Source organism: Carassius auratus, chromosome 38 (genome assembly GCF_003368295.1).
Source record: "Carassius auratus strain Wakin chromosome 38, ASM336829v1, whole genome shotgun sequence".
NCBI classification, from domain to species: Eukaryota; Metazoa; Chordata; class Actinopteri; order Cypriniformes; family Cyprinidae; genus Carassius; species Carassius auratus.
The window spans coordinates 9,030,140-9,051,096 of record NC_039280.1 but is presented as its reverse complement, the minus strand read 5'-3'; the positions used below and the strand labels follow the sequence as shown (position 1 = coordinate 9,051,096).

General features: G+C 38.6%; 1 protein-coding gene across 1 annotated transcript; it reads left to right on the top strand.

Moving 5' to 3' along the window:
* The first annotated feature begins 5,569 nt into the window (after positions 1-5,569).
* Positions 5,570-20,005, top strand: LOC113057481 (sodium/potassium/calcium exchanger 3-like). Its single transcript, XM_026224909.1, has 15 exons — positions 5,570-5,692; positions 8,835-8,909; positions 10,307-10,391; positions 10,496-10,599; positions 12,906-12,980; positions 13,553-13,578; positions 13,687-13,740; positions 13,872-13,999; positions 14,085-14,245; positions 15,017-15,287; positions 15,456-15,622; positions 15,699-15,813; positions 16,964-17,076; positions 17,617-17,682; positions 17,775-20,005. Exons 1-15 carry the CDS (start codon positions 5,570-5,572, stop codon positions 17,922-17,924), a joined length of 1,713 nt encoding a protein of 570 aa, XP_026080694.1. The 3' UTR covers positions 17,925-20,005.
* The last annotated feature ends 952 nt before the right edge of the window (positions 20,006-20,957 follow it).

Below are 20,957 nucleotides of genomic sequence, written 5' to 3'. Positions count from 1 at the left end.
AGATTTTCCATCTTTTTTTTTTTCATTTCTCCGTAATTGCAGAAGGGACCTTTCCGTAGACCCTTTCAACATTGCCAAGTTCGTCTTTCTGTTAGTGTTGTTTTGTGTTCTTTAATTGATCCACTCACAGTAACTGGCTATTGTTTAGTGCTGCTTTATTCATTGGCACTGTAATTGAAATTAGATTAATCAAAATCTCTTGTGCCAGGGAGTGCTCTGTGAAGAGAGGCTGTGATTCTCTAATGAAGACCACACCAACAATGAAACCCATGTGAACCAAGAGCACCAGAGCAGATCTGTTGTTCCTTGGATAAAAATAGGCAGCTGACTCTCTGTCCAGAGTTTCATTCATCTGTTTGTCATCAGAAGCCTTTTGTCTCTGTTTCTGTGGGTGAAACAAGCAATAGGAGACTGGCATGAGGTCATAGAGCAAGGGTCAGTCTCTCTTTTCACATTGAAACTACCATTGTGTAATTATGAAAGATTTGTGTCATTAAATGTACCTTACATACAGAAGCACCAGGTAAGAGCTTATTTTTTGCTAGTGGATGATAAACTGCTGTTTTGTGAGTTCTTTTGGGTTGTTTGAGTTCACCTCTGTGGTGTTTAGGGCATTGGGGGCAGTGTGAGGCCTGCTGACGCATTCAACCTCCCCGGTGATCTGGGAGAGAATGTCACTGCACAATGCGCAGCCATGGACACGCACAAACACCCTTGCAGATATTCCTGTAATGACTGCTGTGTTATACAAATACTGTTATGTTGATCTTTATATGAAACTGAGAGCTAGCTTGTAGTTTGTCAACTTTGCTCACAATGTGGCGGCACAAGAGAGTAACATTACATCTGTGCAAAGAAGAAATCACATTGTTGGTATTTGATGTGCAGTACTGCAGCCAAGTGTTAAAATACTGAATCTGAAATGACTTTTTAAAGGGTTTTATTTTATTTATTACTGTCAGGATTCTGAACTGTTCTGAGTCATGTTTTACCCTGGTCTTAGTTCCTGTTTGTCCTTATTTGGTCGTGTTCCTGTCCTAGTTTAGTTAATTTGTAATTCTGTACGCCTGTGTTTCTCCAATTATCCCTTGCATTTAAGTTTGAGTCTGTGCTGTCTGTCTTTGTCCGATATTGAATGTCAACCCTATGTGTTTCCAGTGTCACCTCCTGGATTCTTGGATTAAAAGGCTGTTTGAGTGTATGCTTTGTCTCCTTGCTACTCGCTAAGTGTTACAAAATCTCAGACAGTAACAGTTACCTCCATTTGTTCCCCGTGTTTTGTTTCTCTTTTTACTCAGTTTTTTTTTTTCGTTGTATGTTCCCTGAAGTATACTCTCGTCTGGCCTGAATTCCTCCAGGGGAGTGTTCTCTCGATAACCATCCCATGCCAGCAGCTACCCGGATGAGCATGCTCTGCTCATTATATGATGCAAGCTTGAACACCGCAAGCAGAGCACTGCCGTCTGAAGATGGTCCTCAAGAGGATTTTGCCGCCTTCGTGGAGTGGACTCTGGTGAGAAACGGATCACCACTCACCATCTGCCCTGTGGATGATCTCGCCAGATCCGCTTCTGACCCAGAGCCCAGCCCACCACCTCCCCGCAGTACCGAGCATCAGCCTGAGGGCAATGATGGAGAGCCATTTCCCGCCATGAGCAAAGCCAAGCGACTGAGCAGAGGATCGCCATGGAAGTTGAGCCCAACCTGTCAAACCAGGTATGAGAGCCGGCGACAGTTCCCACCACGAGAGAGCAAGCTGTGGACGGTGTGAGCACGGAGTGGAGCTCCACCTCCTCAACTGTGGCTGAGGGTGAGCTGATTATACAGCTGGGACTGCTGGACCTTGAGGGGTATTTAATCAACTGGGCGTCTGATCTGGAGATCGAACTGCATCCTCTCTCTATCATCTCCGCTGGTCCTGTCCAGGCCTCCTTTGCCCTTGGTAACCTCATTCTGCCCTAAGGGTGTTTCCGATACTCCAGTGCCCGCTCCTCGAAAGTGCCCCCCAGTGCCCGCTCCTCGGAAATACCCGCCCTCCCACCTGCTCCAGCCTCCTCCACTGCTGTTATGTTGATCTTTATATGAAACTGAGTGCTAGCTTGTAGTTTGTCAACTTTGCTCACAATGTGGAGGCACAAGAGAGTAAATCCAGTGCCTGCTCCTCGAAAGTCCCCTCCAGTGCCCGCTCCTTGGAAATACCCACCCTCCCACCCACTCCAGCCTCCTACACCGCTGTCGTCTGGTAGCCCGTCTGCTCACCCACAGCCTACCATCATTATGGTTCAAGCCCCGCAGGACTGCCATGCTCCAGCGCCGCTGGGGTTGGAGTGTCCTTCAACTCCACCACCAGCCTCCAAGGCCCGGACTCCATCTTGGCCCATAGACCCAGCGTCTCCACCTCTGGTCCTAGCTCCCTCGTCTCCATGGTCAACTGTTCATCCATCAGCTCCACCAGGCTCCCTCATCCCTCCAGCTCCATCTTGGTTGGGCGTCAACCTGCCATCACCTCTGGACTCCTTTCCTCTGGCTGCACCTCATCGGTCCGTCCCACCAGCTCTGTTGAGCTCCTTCCTCCTGCAACTCCACCTTGGTCCTCAGTCGCTCTGTCTCCACCGCAGATCTCAGGATCTTGCCTCGGTCGGCAGAGTCCTCGTCTCCACCCTGGCCCCCCGGATCCTCTGCATCCCCCTGGCTCATTGGCTCTCCATCTCCACCTCAGGCTCCTCCTCCACCTCCACCTCCTCCGCCACCGTTGATTTGCCCTATGGAGTCGGCAGGCATCCCTGCTCCATAGCTCCTCCCATCGTTGGCTCCACCATGGGCAGCTGTTATGGCTGTGGCTTGGGTCTTGCTGTGCTCCTTTTACTCAGGATCCATCCTGTTTCCTCTCAGATATCCGTCCTCCTCCGGAACTTCCTCCCAAGTTCCCACTCACGCCTCCCTCAGTTGTTTCTACGATGCGAAAATGCACCTTCCGGAAGGGGGCATATTGTCAGGATTCTGAACTGTTCTGTGTCATTTTTCACCCTGGTCTTAGTCCCTGTTTGTCCTTATTTGGTCATGTTCCTGTCCTAGTTTAGTTAATTAGTTATTCTGTACACCTGTGTTTCTCCAATTATCCCTTGCATTTAGGTTTGAGTCTGTGCTGTCTGTCTTTGTCCAAGATTGAATGTCAACTCATGTTTTTCCAGTGTCACCTCCTGAATTTTTGGAGTAAAAGACTATTGTTTGAGTGTATTTTTCTTATGTGAAAGTCACAAATATAGTATAGATTTTAAAGGGGGGTGGTTGATTGCGATTTAATTTTTTTTACTGTAAGTTAGTGTGTGATGTTGCTGTTTGAGCTTAACAAATATCTGAAAAAATTACGATGCTGATATTTCAATGCAAACGGAGAAATCATCTTTAAAAATTATGGAAGTTGAATGCTTACAAATACGGCTCTTGGGGAATACAAAGGGTTACTTCCCAGGTTTGTTAGTTCACAAACCCTGATAAACCCCGGCTCCCGGAAACAAAAGGGGTGAGGCCATGTTGTGCTGCTTAAGAGAAAAGAAAGAGAAAATAGGGTACATGGAAAAATCTATTCATATATTAATCACAATTTTTTTTTCTAACAATTTGAAAACAGAATTCTAACTTGTGAATTAATGAATTCACAAGTTTCAAAATCAATGTTCAAAAGCAGCGGCCCTCAATCCTTTTCCACGAGTGCCCTGCTCTGCACATACTCTGTATTATCTCATTCAGATCAACAGCTCAGCTCCAGCAATTAACTGTTCCAATTATACACATATTTTCACAGTGAGTGTGATTTAACCAAGTACAATATGCTCCTAGATCAACATTCCCAACAACCACTAAGAATTGAGATATAACTTTTCAGGAAAAATATGTTTTAGGCTTAAAATCTGGGTCAGGTGCTTCTACACCAGGGGTGTCAAAATTAATTCCTGGAGGGCCAGAGCACTGCAGAGTTTAGATGCAACCCTAATTAAACACACCTGATCCAACTAATCAAGTCCTTCAGGCTTATTTGAAAACTACATGGTATGTGTGTTGGAAGTGAACTCTGCAGGGCTCCGGCCCTCCAGGAAATGAGTTTGACACCCCTGTTCTACACCCTTGTTAATCAGCTATCATTTCCCACTGATTTTAGGAATAAATTATGAGGGTTAGGTTTAGGTTTAGTCTGTAATCATGACAATTAATATGAAAAATAGTAAAAATTCAGTAATGGTTAGTGGCCAAATTGAATTAGTGGAGGTATCAAAATTGTTTTAATAGAATTTACTTCATAAAAGTCCTTAGGAACAAATGTGTCTATGGATAAAGAAATACCCATAAATGAAACTAAAACATAAAAAAGCAAAATGATTAAACTTGCTTTTAAAGACATAACACATGCTCCTTTTAACAATATTGGATATAAAAAAAGTGTGAGAGGATCAAACAAGCAATTTATTTTAGTCTCTCTAGATACCTTCTGCCTTTCAATCATAAAAAGTGACAGGCGTTCAAAGTTGCGCACATTCTGAGCTATTTTTCTGTCAGCAATGAAATAAATCAGGTTTCACGTTAGCACAGAGAGATCAAGCTTTTCCCCGAATGGAACAAAGCTGGTCTCTGGGGTCTCAACGCTTTTCAATCAGGATTGTAGTATCTTGGATGTTGACGTCATGGCAACAGGCTGTGTAGGAACGGGCACAATTGCAACACTTAACACAGCTCATAGATGACTTTGTCACTCCCACCATCTTAGAACATGTAAAACCAAATCCAGGCAAATAAGTGGCCACTCTCACTGACCCGATTCTGTCGGCAGGCTGTGGGCTTATCAATGGAGCCAGCCGAGTGACATGCTGTGGCAGTGAATAGCTTGTTAACAGGGCAGCGATGGACTGGGAGCAGCAGTAATGCAAGAACAGCTCCTGAAAATCACACCAATGCCACAGTCATATAGTTATCAGTTCTCTCTGAAGCTCAGTGAATGATGTCTTATAAAGTCATTTTGTTGTTCTGAGCGATCAGAGCAGAAATGTTTCACTGTAATAATACTAATGAACTCTTTTTGGACTCTTAAAGGGATATTTCAGGTGTTAGGCAAAATGCTAATCCAAGCTTCACTTTTCCATTCAATGAAAGTGAATGGGGACCACGGCTTGCAAGATTTTATAGGCAAGATATTTCGGGAATAATTACCTAAATGTTAAGCTGTGTCATCCGTCTTATAGCACAGCTTCATTAGTGCTTTTGTGCCCATTATTGAAGCTTGACCGCCTTGACAGCCCCCGAACACTTTCATTTGTATGGAGAGAAGCTCAGACATTTCTGTGAAATATCTTCTCTATATTACACAGTTCTTATTTTTGAGTGATCTAGCCCTTTAATAGTGACAAAAGTATATGCCAGCACATTCTATTTAATGAGATGAATTTTTGCTGTGTGTAATTAGTCTGTGACTGAAAGCATTTACTGTTTATCTTCTGGAGTGATCCATATGTTTAATTACATGCTGTATGATGAGTGGGAAGAATCCCTGAGACTCGTGTGCGCTGCTGTGTGTTATATGTGGATTATTCACATAGCCAAATGTTTGTGTGTGCTTTCTGCAGGTGTACATGAGTTCCCTGATGATATCTTCACCAATCAGGAGCGAATGGATGGGGCTGTAGCCTTGCATGTTCTGTGTGTAAGTATCTCTACCATCTGCTTTTCCTTTTCAACATTTAACACAGTATTTGAAATTACACAAACACTTGAAGTCACAAGGCTGTGTGTTCCATTCAAGCATCAGAGCAGTGTCTGGTTTCATCTGAATTATTTGTAACAGTGGCTACAAAGGATTTTCCAAGTGACTTGCTCATTGGTACACATGAATGAATTGATCATGTTAATATTCAGGTTATATTACCTCACTTGAATGGAGAGAAGGCTTTGTTCAGATTAAATTATATAGCTTTTTGACCAATCAGGATGTCTATGCCACATTAACCAGTAAAGTTAAATTTAACTCAACCGATGTGTGTGACAAAATGCACCAATAGTGATTATGTGTTTGTTTAATGAAAGTATGCAAAGATATGATAATACTGATTTTCTTTTTTTCTTTTCTATGTGGAATCTAAAATGTTATTTCTGATGATCTGGGGGAAAAAAGACTTGAAAAATATTTGTATATTTTGATATGCATTTATAAATACTGATTAAATTAATTATTTAATAAATGTATATAATATGAAAAAATAGTATACATTACACATTTTATATACTATATATCTTACGATCAATAATAATACCTTTTAATATTTTTATATGGAGTAGCTTTGGTAATGAATTTTTCTCATTTTGTAAGTTAGAATTTACTCTGATGAAGTGTAGTGAAAAAAAGCTAATTTGTTTGATAATTTTCTTCCTACTTTTATCATTTCCAGTTACTTCCATTAATGGCATCAGTGTTTTCTTGTTCAGATGCATGTTCTTTATAAATGACCTACAGTCTAACATGATGAAACCTGTACAGATCTTGACACATCTTACCTGAATAACTGTTTACTACAGCGATTGTGCATATAGAGAGCGAGACTGGAGTTTATAGTCTCTGGCGGTCTATTGCAGATGACACAATCATTTGTTTACAATAATACACAATAGAGTTCCCTCTGCCAACACTATTTCCTATAGTTTCTGTTCTTTCATGGATTGAGCTGAGTGTTCTCTAGAGGTTTCAAATGGAGCCAAAGTGAAATAAGACTAGAAGTTGGAAGCAGTGTAAGCTGGGTGGCTGTCCAGAGCCTTTTTGAGTCACGACTTGATTGAATCATTTTTCAGTGAAGTATGATTCACTAAAAATGCTCTACCTGCTCTACTTTATGGCCTAAAACAAACAAACAAAAACACATAGACATACACATTTCCTAAACCAATTATGATGTCACTTAGAAATTAGCTTTGTTGTTGTTGTTGTTTTTAAGAACTGAGAGATAAGAAAATAGTTTTATGTGGTAACTGACATCATGCCACCCACAATGGATGTTGATAAAACTTGAATTTATATTGAACCTGGAACATGAATGATCTCTTAATAAATCCAGTGCAGTTGGACCTAATGAAATAGACTCTGTTCACCCCCATTATCATAAGCGTTCACAGAGAAACAGGCTTTCCTGTGCCATGTCTGAGCACACTTTTAAGTGAAGCATGCCATGTGAAGCAGGTACTGATGCAGTACTGTGTGTTCCTGCTGAAATCCCCTGTAGGGTTGGTTTGACACTGCCATTGTTGTGCGATGTTTAGGTAGATGCCCATGTAAGCAGAGAGTGAGTGGATGGTAAAAGCTTCAGCGAAAACCCTCTAAGACTCCCTCCAGCTGTTTAAATGTTTTATTTATCTTTTGGGGCTTCAGTAGCCCAGCTCTGCCTTGTCAGAAGGTCAAGGATAAAAGGAAGGGGAGGGAATGAGAGTGGAGTGGGCAGAGATTACATAATGGGCACACAATGCAAGCATGGCAGTGTGGCGGCAGAATTAGATGCGCTGATTGGTAAAATCTTGGCGGGAAACAGTTGGCAAACGGATCCCAACAGTGAATCGGAGCTGGCTTTGAAAGGACAGTGTGGGCTTGCATCCATGTGTATGTATTTGCAAGTTCCATATGAATTCATACTCATTTAGAATATTTTTTTCAAATGTTATATTTAATTGACAACACTTTTATTTATTTATTTTGTTTTTGTTTTATTTAATTTTCTTTGTTTATTAATTGTTGTTAGCAGTGTTTATGTACTTTTTTAGTATGTACATGCATAAGTTCACATGCATATGTGTGTGTTGCATGTCAAAGGACCATGACATCTGCGATTCACACCCATCTGGCCTGAGCAGATGTTGGAGCAACTAATCCACACACACAGCTCTTTTATGTAAAACATGTCAGATTGTGAAAAAAAAAATAAAATCAGTTCCATCCCTATTGAGTATGAGACAAATAAACTTTGAACCCCCCAGCCCCCACCACCCCTCACTCTGTAAAGGGCACCAGCTTCCATCAGGACCTTTCTGTCGTCGGGACACTGTCTAAGAAAAGGTCTGAATAGTCCCAGTGGACGGCCGTCCCACTGGAGGGCAGATTGCTCTGAGAATTTAATGGTGTTGACACTCGTGCACTCAAATATGCCCGCATGGAAGAATTTCGCTTTGCACAAATTTCATGCGCTCCCTGCAGTGGCTTCTAGAGTCAGTTTTTTTTTAACTTCTTATGTAATGTGAAGTTACAGAAGCTTCATCACGTGTCACAATCTAATTTAAGATGGTATTTCCACAATGGACCACTCTGGCTATAAAATTTGGCTATGAAAATTCTGTCATGATTTTCTCACCCTCATATTTCATTTCTAAAGGTGAAGTTTTAAATAAAATATCCTGGCTGCTCTTTTCTAAATAATGCAGTGGCTCTTAACCATTTTGACCATTTTGAAAGCCATAATTTAAAAGAATAACTGTCATTATATACTTACCCTTCAGTTATTCCAAACCTTCTGCTGCTGCTGAACACAAAAGAAGATTTAGAAAAATGTTGGTAACCAAACATGTCCCTATTGACTCCCATAGTATTTATTTATTTATTTATTTATTTATTTATTTATTTATTTATTTATTTATTTATTTATTTTTATTATTATTATTATTTTCATGCTAGTTAAAATGCATACAGGTTTGGAATGACTTGAATGATTTAATAAATGATGACAGAAATATTCATAAGGATTAAAGCGGGAACTTTAAGCAAGGTTAAGTTCAATTAATTTTGTGTTTACTCTTCCTCTCTCTCTCTAAAGGCCATGTATATGTTTTACGCACTGGCACTGGTGTGTGATGACTACTTTGTGCCCTCTCTGGAGAAGATCTGTGAGGTAAGACAGTTATTATGTCCTAGCAAATGTTCTGCATATGCTAAATTATTTAAAGGGGGGGGTGAAATGCTCGTTTTCACTCAATATCTACCTATAGAGTAGTACTGCATCCTTCATAACTCCAAAAAGTCTTTCGTTTTATTATATTCATAAGAGAAAGATAGTCTGTACCGTTTTTTCCCGGACAAACACAACCGACTGGAGGCGTGACGTGTGGGCGGAGCTAAAGAATCACGAGCGCCAGTAGGCTTTTGCGTAGAGAGCGTTTGGAAGCTGACATTACCTTGAGGAAAAAAACCATCATCCAAAACAAACCATGGCTAACAGTCAGATTCAGCCGTTTATTTATGATCCAGAATCAGATCCCGAGGCTGAAACTGAACGAGAGCAGCAGCAGCAACGACTCACTCCGAGCGGGGCTCGAACCCAGGTCTCCGATGGGAGGCGGACGCACTAACAAGGAGGCAGAGATATTTGAAGCAGTTTTACTCACCGCATGCGGTTCCAACACACGATCGTGACCCTTTTTCGTTGGGATTGCATCATCCTTAAGAAATAAACGATACGCAAATCCGTCGTCAAACTGGGCCTTGTTTGTAAAACAAGCATCTTCGAAATGCAGGGAACAAATACAAACACTTGCACAACTCCATTCATGCTCTGTAAAAATAAACTCCATCCACTGGTCCCTTAATGCTGTTTTTTCTTTGGTAATCTGTGCAGGGTTGTCTTGCCCTGGCAACCAAAAACACACTTCTTTTGTGACAATTCGCGACGCTCTCGCTCTGATCAGTGATTGTCTGTGCTCAGCCTCTCTCTGCTCTGCTATACGGGAGCGCGCACTCTTCCGGCAGACGTGCCTGTAGGACCCATATAAGGAAATTCCACTCCATCTAATGTCACACAGAGCCATACTCGAAAAAAACTTTCCGAAACTTGTGACAAACCGGAAGGAGTATTTTTGGAACAGAAATACTCCTTCAAATGTACAACTTAATTTTTGAAACTTTGTCCATGTTTAGCATGGGAATCCAACTCTTTAACAGTGTAAAAAACTCAGTATGCATGAAATAGCATTTCACCCCCCCTTTAAAGCAAGTTTGAAGGTAAAATATGTAACTATTTATTTAATACTTTATCCTGTCACAGTCTAAGCTAGTTTAAAGATGTAAAGCTATTTTGAGTTTTTATAAATACAAATAAGCTATAGTTGTCCTAAAAAAAAATTCTAATTTGTCCCAATCTAAGTTATATTGTAATAATATTTCTATATGTTTTTAATTATCAGACGGGAGGAGAGTTCAGGAAACTCAAGATTACGCATTATTTTTGTCTGGTGCAATTTTTTCACTTCATCTTTGATGTCTCTCTCTCTGTCTGTGTGTAAATGTGTGCAGCGCCTCCATCTCAGTGAGGATGTAGCAGGAGCCACGTTCATGGCAGCAGGAAGTTCAGCTCCTGAACTCTTCACCTCAGTCATAGGTAAACATCTCTGAACACAGCGTGCTTTCGGAAAACAATTCCCCTCATATTTGAACATGGACCTTCTCTTGCCCTTTCTAAGCCACCCTGTCTTCTCTGTGCAGGTGTATTTATCACTAAAGGAGATGTGGGAGTGGGCACAATCGTGGGTTCTGCTGTCTTCAATATCCTCTGCATCATCGGAGTGTGTGGGATCTTTACTGCTCAGGTGCTCATTGCTTTGCACATTAACACACCCAAAAGATGTTTTTAGGTAATGTTAAAAACTAGTTCAAATAAAAAACTGTGTTATTTCTTTCTCAAATGTAGCATTTTAGTGAATTGATCCAGCCAACTAATTCACAGATTCACTTTGGTTTCAGCATAGAAGTCCATGGGCCGTCTTATGTGTAGCGAAATATTTTGTTAAATGCTAGTGTTTGTTGCTACAGTATCTTTTTGGTTCAGTTATATAAATTGGGTGTTTTGTAGTTTTCTTAAGTGTTAATTTATCTTTTGAACCCATAGTGGAAGAACGCTATAGTTATATTCAAAGCACTGTTGACATCCTCATTTGCTACAGTCTCTACGGATCGCCAGTAAGACATTATTTTTCTTTAGACACTTGACACAAATGTACTGAGCCAGCATTATGAATTCTCAGCATCTGTGAGAGGATGACTTTAGAGATGAAGGAGGTGACCTGTGCATCCCCTTCCATTACTCAGCAGAATGACAGTAAGAAGTGAGCAGACTATTCTCAGGGGTCACTGAAGAGTAGCTGATGAGGTCAGCCATGTTAGCTGTGGAACTGCTTTTTTTTCTGTTTTCCATCCGTCGTCTTTGCTTTCCACTTCATTCAGTCCTTCAAGCTCCTTCGGTTTAACCTCCTGAGACCCTTACTATGTTAAAGAAAAGAGGATATGAGGTTATTCTGTCTTTGTAAAAGCATGGGAAACTGCTTAATAGTTTTTTTTCCTCTCCCAGACATTCTCTAGTCACCAACTGGCAGTGGAATAGAGGCATTCTGGGTAGTCTGATAGACCTCAGAAAAGTATTGTGTCTCACATATACACACATACACACAATTGGTTTATGCCCTTCTCCATTACAAATTGAGACAAATGACATTAATTCAAATGATCAGTTAAATGACAGGTAATTTATTTTGGAAATTTGAACATTGGTGTCTTTATGATAAATAATCTCATTGCTGTGTGTGTGAATATGTATCATTTATATGACAATATTATTCTTTATTTATTTTATACCTGTAGTTTATTTATTTTTTTGTATTATTAGTTTTTTTTTTTAAGAAATTTTCTTATACACGTGCACACACGCATTTTTTATTTCTATTTCTATTATATATGTGTGTTTGTGTGTGTGTGTGTGTGTGTGTGTGTGTGTGTGTGTCTGTGTGTGGTTTATATTTATGCAAATACATGTCATATACAATGGTTTTGTGTTTGGGCATTTTTGGGCACTTTTACAAAATTAGAATCTTATATTTGTGATGTCAGTAAACCTTTCCTAAAATGGCACAAGGCCACAAGACACTTACACTTGGAGTCCATCAGTGTCAAGGGGGGAAAAAAACACATCTGCAACAATGGAGCTTCTAGTTGCCACGGAAACACAAAGCAAAGAGTGTCACCTGTGGTGTAAGTTAAGCTGTGCTAGCGTCAACGATGGCGCATTACTTCCGGTGCTCTGACGTAGATCAATGCTTTTTATGGAAGGATCGCCCTACACAACATGACACACATACAATATGGATTATTTCACACGGTTCAATCAGCTGGATTCGTTACAGGATGTCAAATCCATATATGGTTTTTACTTTATTCATTTCCTTATCTCGCTTCCAATTCACACACTTTAATACAGAATTCTAAAGTTTGCAAGCCCAGCCCAAATTTCCAGAAAAAAAAGGGAAATAGTCACAGATTACACATTATATAAGAGGCATGACAAGCACATTTTAAAATCCTTTAATACCAGGGTTTTCAACTGAGTCAATGAATAAAAGAAGCATGCAATTTATTTATTGTGGTGAATAGAGACTTTTTGAACTAAACTCCTTAATATACTGTACAGATATTGTGCAATATCATTATTAAAGATACCGTTTCTTTTTTCTTTTCTTTTTTTTTTTTCTTTATTTCTTGTTATGTTTTTTTCTGCAGTTTTTTTTCTACAAAACTTGCTCTACACTGAAAAATAAATAAATAAATAAAATATGTCAAATTTACAGTAAATAACCAGCAGTTGTGGTTGTCAGAACTTTAGCCAAAAATATGGTAGCAACATTTTAGGTTTAAAATTATATTTCATTAGCTGATTTCTGTCACCACAACAAAAAAAAAAAAAAAAAAAAACACTTGTTCAAGGTGACTGGTGAAAGTAAATCGAATAAATTACACAGTTTTACTGCTTTGACACTTTCTCAATTCCACTGGCCCCCTCCCTTTGAGTCTAAGTGTGCTTGTGTCTCTCTCTCTCTCTCATCCGTCCTCTCTCTTGTTGATGCAGGCAGTACGGCTCTCATGTTGGACGTTAATGAGAGACTCGACATATTACACTATCTCAGTGACCACTCTGATCGTGGTGAGTAGAACTCTAAGTGTTTTTTCATGCTCCCATGATGCGTATGGGCCTCCTTGCGCAGCAGGAGAGGAGAAGCGAGTGGCTCTCCCGTGGGGCCCGTGGCCTGCAGCACAGGCCTCTTATTTGCCCACACTCTGCATGTGTTCCCAGCACAGAGGAACAACAAACACTGATTATTAGTACACAGGACACAGAGTATCTGAGACGTTACCCACAGAACCTTACTAAAAATTGGATTCACTTAAAGAACAAACTGTATTGTAAAAGTTTATAGTGTTGCAGGTAAACTTCATCTCTTTTATGGAAGGGGTGATATGTCTTTTCCTTTTTTTATCCTAAAAATAAACAGAAACTTCATGCTAAATGTTTCACTGGAATTATGCTGACAATGTAATATTATATTATATTATATCACTCCATTAGATTACTCATTAAATCCTCAGGGCCCATGTTTACAGTAAGGTAATCCTGCCCTCTGGTGGTAAAGTGTGACATTTTAGAACTATTTGAAGAAATGTGACTTTGTCATTCTGATTTGTCTGTTACATTTAACTTTTTTTTTTTTTTTCAAGTTCATCTATGATGAGAAGGTGACATGGTAAGATTAAAGCTGCTGTTACACCAGACCACCCTCATATTTTTTCATTTTACAACTGTTCCCTTTTTTTATTTATTTAATGATTTACTCAATTTTTTCTCTTCTCAGGTGGGAGTCACTCATCCTAATAGTACTGTACATGTTTTACATTATATTAATGAAGTAAGTTCTCTGTTCTGTCGCTATGAAATGTTTTCATAATTACATAGATTCATTGCTATTCGTATCTACTCCACATCAGTAAATTGCATCACTGCTGATTTTATTAATTCTCATTCCTTGGTGTTAATCAGATTTAACTCACGGGTGGTTAATTACATCGAGCGGCGGAAAAAGAACTCAACAAATCTGGGTAATGGCACAGCCAGTAACACAGACATCGACGATGGGTGCGATGCCACTGTCGTGCTTCTTAAGAAAGGTAATACATGCAGTCCTGTTTTTATAAGTGTGTGCAACTGCTTGGTGCCCATCTAAATTTCTGCTTGTTGTTCTGCCCCTCTTAGCAAATTTCCACAGGAAGCCATCAGTGCTGATGGTGGATGAACTCTTGTCTGCATACCCTCATCAGCTGTCCTTCTCTGAGGCTGGAATGAGAATCATGATCACCAGCCACTTCTCCCCTCGCACACGCCTCACCATGGCCTCCAGAATGCTTATTACAGAGGTCAGTCACACAAGCACAAAAAACAAAACTACAGCTACATCTGATAGATTTTGTAGGTGTTTTTTTTTTTTTTTTTTTTTTTTAGAAATCTATAATGAATTATTATTAAATATATTTTGTATTGCAATTTTAGCTAAATTAACTGTTTTTTTTTATATGAATATACTCTAAAAAAATTAATTGATTACTGTGTTGGCAAAGCAAAAAAAATTAAAAATTTATTATCGCTAACTTAAACTAAAATTGCAACTAAAACTAAAACCATAAAAAAGTTCCTTACCTGTATATATATATATATATATATATATATATATATATATATATATATATATATATATATATATATATAAATGGCAAAAACAAAATCACTAAAACTTTATACAAAATTGAAATGGAAACAGAATATAAAAAAATAGAAACTATTACATAATATTCATAAAAAACTAAAAAGGTACATTCAAAATAACACTGTCACGTGATACTTCAGAAATCATTCTCATATGAAACATATCTTATAATCAATGTTGAAAACAGTTGTGCTTCTTAATATTTGGAAACAGTAATACATTTTAGTTTAACAGAAAGAATCTAAAATAAAGAAAATGGTAATAGTGAGATAAGGTTAAAATAAGAAATTAAGTCACAATATGGGATATAAATATTTAAATCTTACAGAGATTTAAAAGTATATACATCATCTGTATTACAGAGTGAAAGGTTTATTATTCAGTTTGTTAGCTCAGACTAATGTGTGTTCGTGTGTTTCTACAGAGGCAGCGTCTGATCAACAGTCGTTTTAGTAACGGGGATTCAGAGGTGACTGTAAAGATCCCAGGAAAGCATGGGGTGGAGAATGGGCTGGCAGGAACAGACCGAGGCCTGAACGGGCGAAAGACAGGTCACCATGATGACGACAGGGGAGGAGCTGAAGCCGGCACTGACACCGAAAATGAGAACGAGGACAATGAAAACAATGAGAACGATGAGGAGGAAGAGGAAGAAGATGAAAACGAAGGACCCTATGTACCATACCGCTGCCCCGGTACATTTATTACAGATGATTGATTAAAACATTGTGAATAATTTTAGGTTGAATTCTGGTTGTCAATAAGCAGGAAGTGTTCCTGACAGTAGGTGCACTGTAAGCAGCTTTGAATGAAAGTGTCTGTTTAAAGACTAATTAATCAAATGATGTCCTGATCTTGTGCAGGTGGGGGCTTTAATAAGCTAAAGTGGCTGCTGGCCTGGCCACTGAGTCTGCTGCTGTTCCTTACCGTGCCCAACTGTTCCACGGCTCGCTGGGAGCGCTGGTATATGGTCTCGTTCATCTCCTCCACCCTCTGGATTGCTTTCTTCTCTTACATCATGGTTTGGATGGTAAGACTTGTCTGACACATACTAACTTTTGAAATTCTCAATTGCTTGAAATGACCTGTTGACTCTCTCGTGGCAGGTCACAGTGATCGGTTACACTATGGGCATCCCTGATGTCATCATGGGCATCACTTTCTTGGCTGCTGGGACCAGCGTTCCTGACTGTTTGGCCAGTTTAATTGTCGCACGGCAAGGTAGGAACAAATTAATATTTCTTCATGCTCTAACATTATTATTTATTATAATTTCCCAATTTCCCAAAGGAGGAGATTGTTAAAAGATAAGTTCTATTTCTACTGTTACAATGTCGGTACTATATGTGACCCTGGATCACATAACCAGTCATAAGGGTCCACTTTTGCAAAACTATACATCATCTGAAAGCTGAATAAATAAGCTTCCCATTGATGTATAGTTTGATAGGACATATTTGGCCAAGATACAATCATTTGAAAATAAAGAATCTGAGGGTGCAAAAAAACTTTAAAGATGTCCAAATGATTTATTAGCAATGCATATTACAAATAAAAAAATTAGTTTTGATATATATACTGTAGGAAATTTACAAAATATCTTTATAGAACATGATCTTTACTTATTATCCTAATTTAAAGAAAAATCAATAATTTTTACCCATACAATGTATTTTTGGCTATTGCACCAAATATACCCCAGCGACTTAAGACTGGTTTTGTGGTCCAGGGTCACATATGTAAAAGAACACTACACTTTATCCATGTTACCTACACACAGATATCACATTTATTTTACAGCAAAAGCATACTTTTAAGCCCAAAATGCATAATTTTGTGTTTTGTGTTGAGGGATCAACCATTTTTTTTTTTTTTTTTTGCATTCTTCATTCCCCATTCACAGACAGTCAGATTGACAGAAGGCCAGCTCCAAAACAGTGTTGCCAAGTCAGCAGTGTTCCTGTAGAATTGTGCCAGTCTTATACTGTTGCCGTGGGTTGTTTTTTAGTCAATGGGTTAAAGCTATCTTCCTCCACCCCTCCTGGAATGCTATGTCAATGGATGGGATTCTGACAGAAACCACAGTTAAAAAGCAACTGGGCTAGTTTTGGACTAGTTTTCAAAAGAAATTGGGCTGATTTTGTTTCGCAGATCTGGCAACACTGCACCACAGTCAAAGAGCATTTTGGGTTTTGAAGTTTTTGCAATAGGGAACGCCACACCATGTTTTGTTCTGTTCTCTCACGTAGCATTGATTTTTTTTTAAAGGCCTGAGTCAGTGGAGAGTTCCTCATTTTAGACACAAGCAGAATCGAAAGTACTCTTAGATTCAATTTTAGTTTTATTTTAACTGTCTCTCTGTCTTTTTCAGGAATGGGTGACATGGCTGTGTCTAACTCCATTGGTAGTAATGTGTTTGATATCCTGATTGGGCTTGGTCTGCCCTGGGCCCTCCAGACTTTGGCCATCGACTATGGCTCAACAGTAAGTGGAAAATGTTGTAATAGAGATTATTCTTATTATTCTTATTAAGAGGACTCGGCAGCATCAAAGCATAGAATTGATGTATAGCTTTCACCTAGAGAAACAGATATTCACGTTGCATTTCTTGATGCAGTAGCAGACTGTGGTAAATGACAGTGGTTTTCTAAAGTACTCCTGAGCCCATGTGGCTATATTTAACACTGCAGCTTTAAGGTTTCTTATACAATGAGGGCTCAAAGGTCAAGCACATTCAACTAAAGTTTGCTGCCTTGCCCTTCAGGTACTGTGATTTCTCTGGATTGCAAAATTTTATTTTTTAGTTGTTTGACACTTCTCTAACGAAATTTGGCACAAAGTGATGAGCCACGATCCAGCTTTGCTTGCCAAGACTGATATTCTCCTTTTATAACCAAACTTGATACGTTGACCTATTACCAATTCACTTGCTTACTTTGCTTAATTTGGGGTAGTATTTATCTATACATTAGATATGTTCTACAACTACAAGGTCTAACATACTTTTCCTGCATTTCTTTTCAGATTCACCTGAACAGTAAAGGCCTGATTTTCTCAGTCGGGCTGCTTCTAGCATCTGTGTTTCTCACGGTATGTGGGAGTATTTAAAAAAAAAAAAAAGTATTATAAACAAATGTCCTATGAATCCACCTCTCACCATCTACCCTTACTTTCCCTCTCAGGTTCTCGGTGTGCATTTGAACAAGTGGAAGCTGGACAAGCGCTTGGGCTTCATTTGTTTGCTGATGTACGCTGTCTTCCTGTGTTTCTCCATCCTCATAGAGTTTAACATATTCACCTTCGTCAATCTGCCCACCTGCCGCGAGGAATGAGACAGTTCTTTGTCCCGGCGCTCCCTCCTTGACCTTGTGAGGACAATGGCACAAGTCCTCGAATCAGAGGCAGACCGGCTCTCGTTCTGAAGGAATATTTATTTATTGATCTAGCTGATCCTTTATCGATCCTCTATTTTTCTTTCCAATGGGTGCAATATTGACGGAGTCTGGATCTGTGGTGTTACAAGTGGAGAGAGAGGATGTGTGTAAAGAATGGTCCTGTTGACTGATATATAGACTGTTCTAACGGCACAGGAACGTGGGAAATGAAGACTACTGCCTGGTTTGATGTGAATACTTTTGTTGTTGTTTTTCAAAATATTTTGCATATTACATATAAAAAGAATATGATGTAAATGTATTTTATGATGGTATTTGTTTTATTAGCTGCTAATTTACTGAAGAAGAGGCTGGACTTATCAATGTCGGTAAAAATTGAGATTTATGAGGGTTCGTTATTTTGCTGAAAGGTACTGGTGACCTCTAGGAAATACTTGTATTCAGTCCTCTTTTTAATTTGGGCATTACCTAGTCGTCACCTTCATATTACAAGAACGATCAGGACGTCAGGGTCATTCGTGTCTACATTTTTCAGATGAGAATATGTTTACGGTGCAGAGGAGGTAATAAAACCGAAAATTTTAAGATCAAATTTTACTCAAAAAAAGAGATAAACAGCGGGCATTTGTTTGCACCTGTGTGGAAACACATGTTGGAACGCTACGACCAACATATTTATGTTTAGTGAGACAATATTCTTGTGTGATATATGGGTTTCTATAGATGTTTCTCAATTTTTCTTTTGTCTTTAACACTCTGTATATACTGAAACAGAGAAAGGTTTATTTATTAATTTATTGAAAGCTATTTATGCACATTACTTTCCTATGACGTACTGAAACAAAACCAACCCACAGCTGTCCCAAAGAAGAGACCGTTCTGGAGTTTCAGCCAGGCTGCGCAGTTTTGTCTTTCAGACTTATGTGTCAGCCTTTTCTACTGGATTCCTCCTTCTTCATCTCTGAATATTATGCACCCTGTTAGATGCACCTTTGACTTGATGCGTAAAACCGTTTCTACTATTTGATATCGGTGTGACATGACAGAGGTAACTGTAAAGATTTTTTGAACACTCAAAACTTTGGCTGTCAACTAAGGGAAAATATATAGATAAATATATATATTTTATACTTAACTGTTTTGACATTTAAGACCGGTCCATTCCCTTTTGAGAGTGAATGGAGTGAGTGAGCCACAAACCTACGAAGCTGATTAGCAGGAACGTGTCCTGGTAAAATGAAGCTAACGTTGACCGTTTCAAAGTCAATCCGTATGCTCTAGAAGAAGTCAAGTCATTTGTCTCTTAGCATGCTTCTCTAATCTTAGAGTTATCCAGGATATTTGGAAGAAATCCTCTCAGCAGAACAAGGATCAGAATTCATTTCCAAGGATGCAGTTAACAATATTGGATTTTTCAGGAGTTCTTTATGCTGATGTGTCTGGGGCTCATTTCTTGCCCTTCTTTCAGAAGGACTATTTAAATACTTTGTTTTGTATGCCTCTGGTTCTGTGGATTTGAAAAAGGCACTGCCATGATGAATCACAGCGGTAAGCTTTTAACTGTGGCACAATATGTGGATGTGTGGACTTTTTCTCCTAACAGAGGTTTTCAGTGAGCTGACAAAGTAGCGATTCTATGGACTGTTTTAGTCTAACTTAGCAACTTCATGCAGGTTTTCTCGACTGAAGGCACATTGCAGGGAAATGTTGTGTTTTATGCACTGGTTGATACTGGGTGTCTAATTGTTTGTCATATTTTAAGAATAGAATTTAGATGACGTAGAAACATATCTGGAAGAGTATTGCGGCAAAGTATTTTATATCACAAAAGTAACTTTGTATTTTGTAACGCAAAATGTTTAGAAATGTTTTCTGCTTTTAAAAGTCTGTAGAGTGTGCTTCAAGTGAATCTGCATATTCTTTAGATCACAAAACTAATTTGTCAGCTTACTGTCAAAGAGTGCTTTTAGCATGTTTAAACTCAAAGGTCAAACTTTGTAGGGCATTCTTTTTAAAGAGAAAAAAAAAAAACCTTTTCCCTAGTTTGACAGAATATATTATCAAATATGAACATTTGGTTTTCTGTATAACTCATAGTAGACATTGAGGCCTAGTTTACTTTCCAAAAATGCAACAGCAGGTCTAGGGTTTAAGCAATGTGATATTCCTGATATATATAAGCTAGGTGTAATCCAAGTAGAGCGTGCAAGCTGTGTTTGGATGCTAAAGATTGTTAGTCTATAATTTCTTCTTTGTAAAGCAGGGTATTATAAGAAAGACATCAGGAAAGCAGGGTTTAATGAAAGTTTTGTTCATGAAATGCAATAATGTTTAGATTAATTAATTACTGTTTGCATTTTTTCTTGTAAATCCTAAACACGACACATCATATTCTTTGAATCGCATATATATATATATATATATATATATATATATATATATATATATATATATATAATATTTCGGTAAGCTTTAATAGAGTTTGTGCACTCTATGCTCAATATTAAGGATAGTAAAAAGAGACTTTGAGATGCAACTAAATTGGTTTCTCTACAAAATGCTCCAAAATCTATGAATGCTGCTGCTTACAGATTGTGGGACATTAACTCCTATGTTTATGGTTGCAAAATCAGCCATAATAATTTACATATTCAGTGATTTTAACATACTGATAAATTATATTTGGTCATCATCACATCTGGAAATCAAAGCGCTGCTGTTCATTTGTATGCACAAATATAACAATAATAATATTGAGGGCATGCACAACCAATTAGCCCACAATTAGACAAGTTTCCCTCAGATTTCCTTTCTTGTCTGCTGATATTTCTTCATAGATTCAGGCATATTTGAATAAAAAATTTGACTTTTACAGGGTGATGCATTGCTGATGTACATAATTATACATACATGAAAATGTCTTCATATTTTTGTCTTTGCCTGTATATCCGTTGACTATATTTTCATACA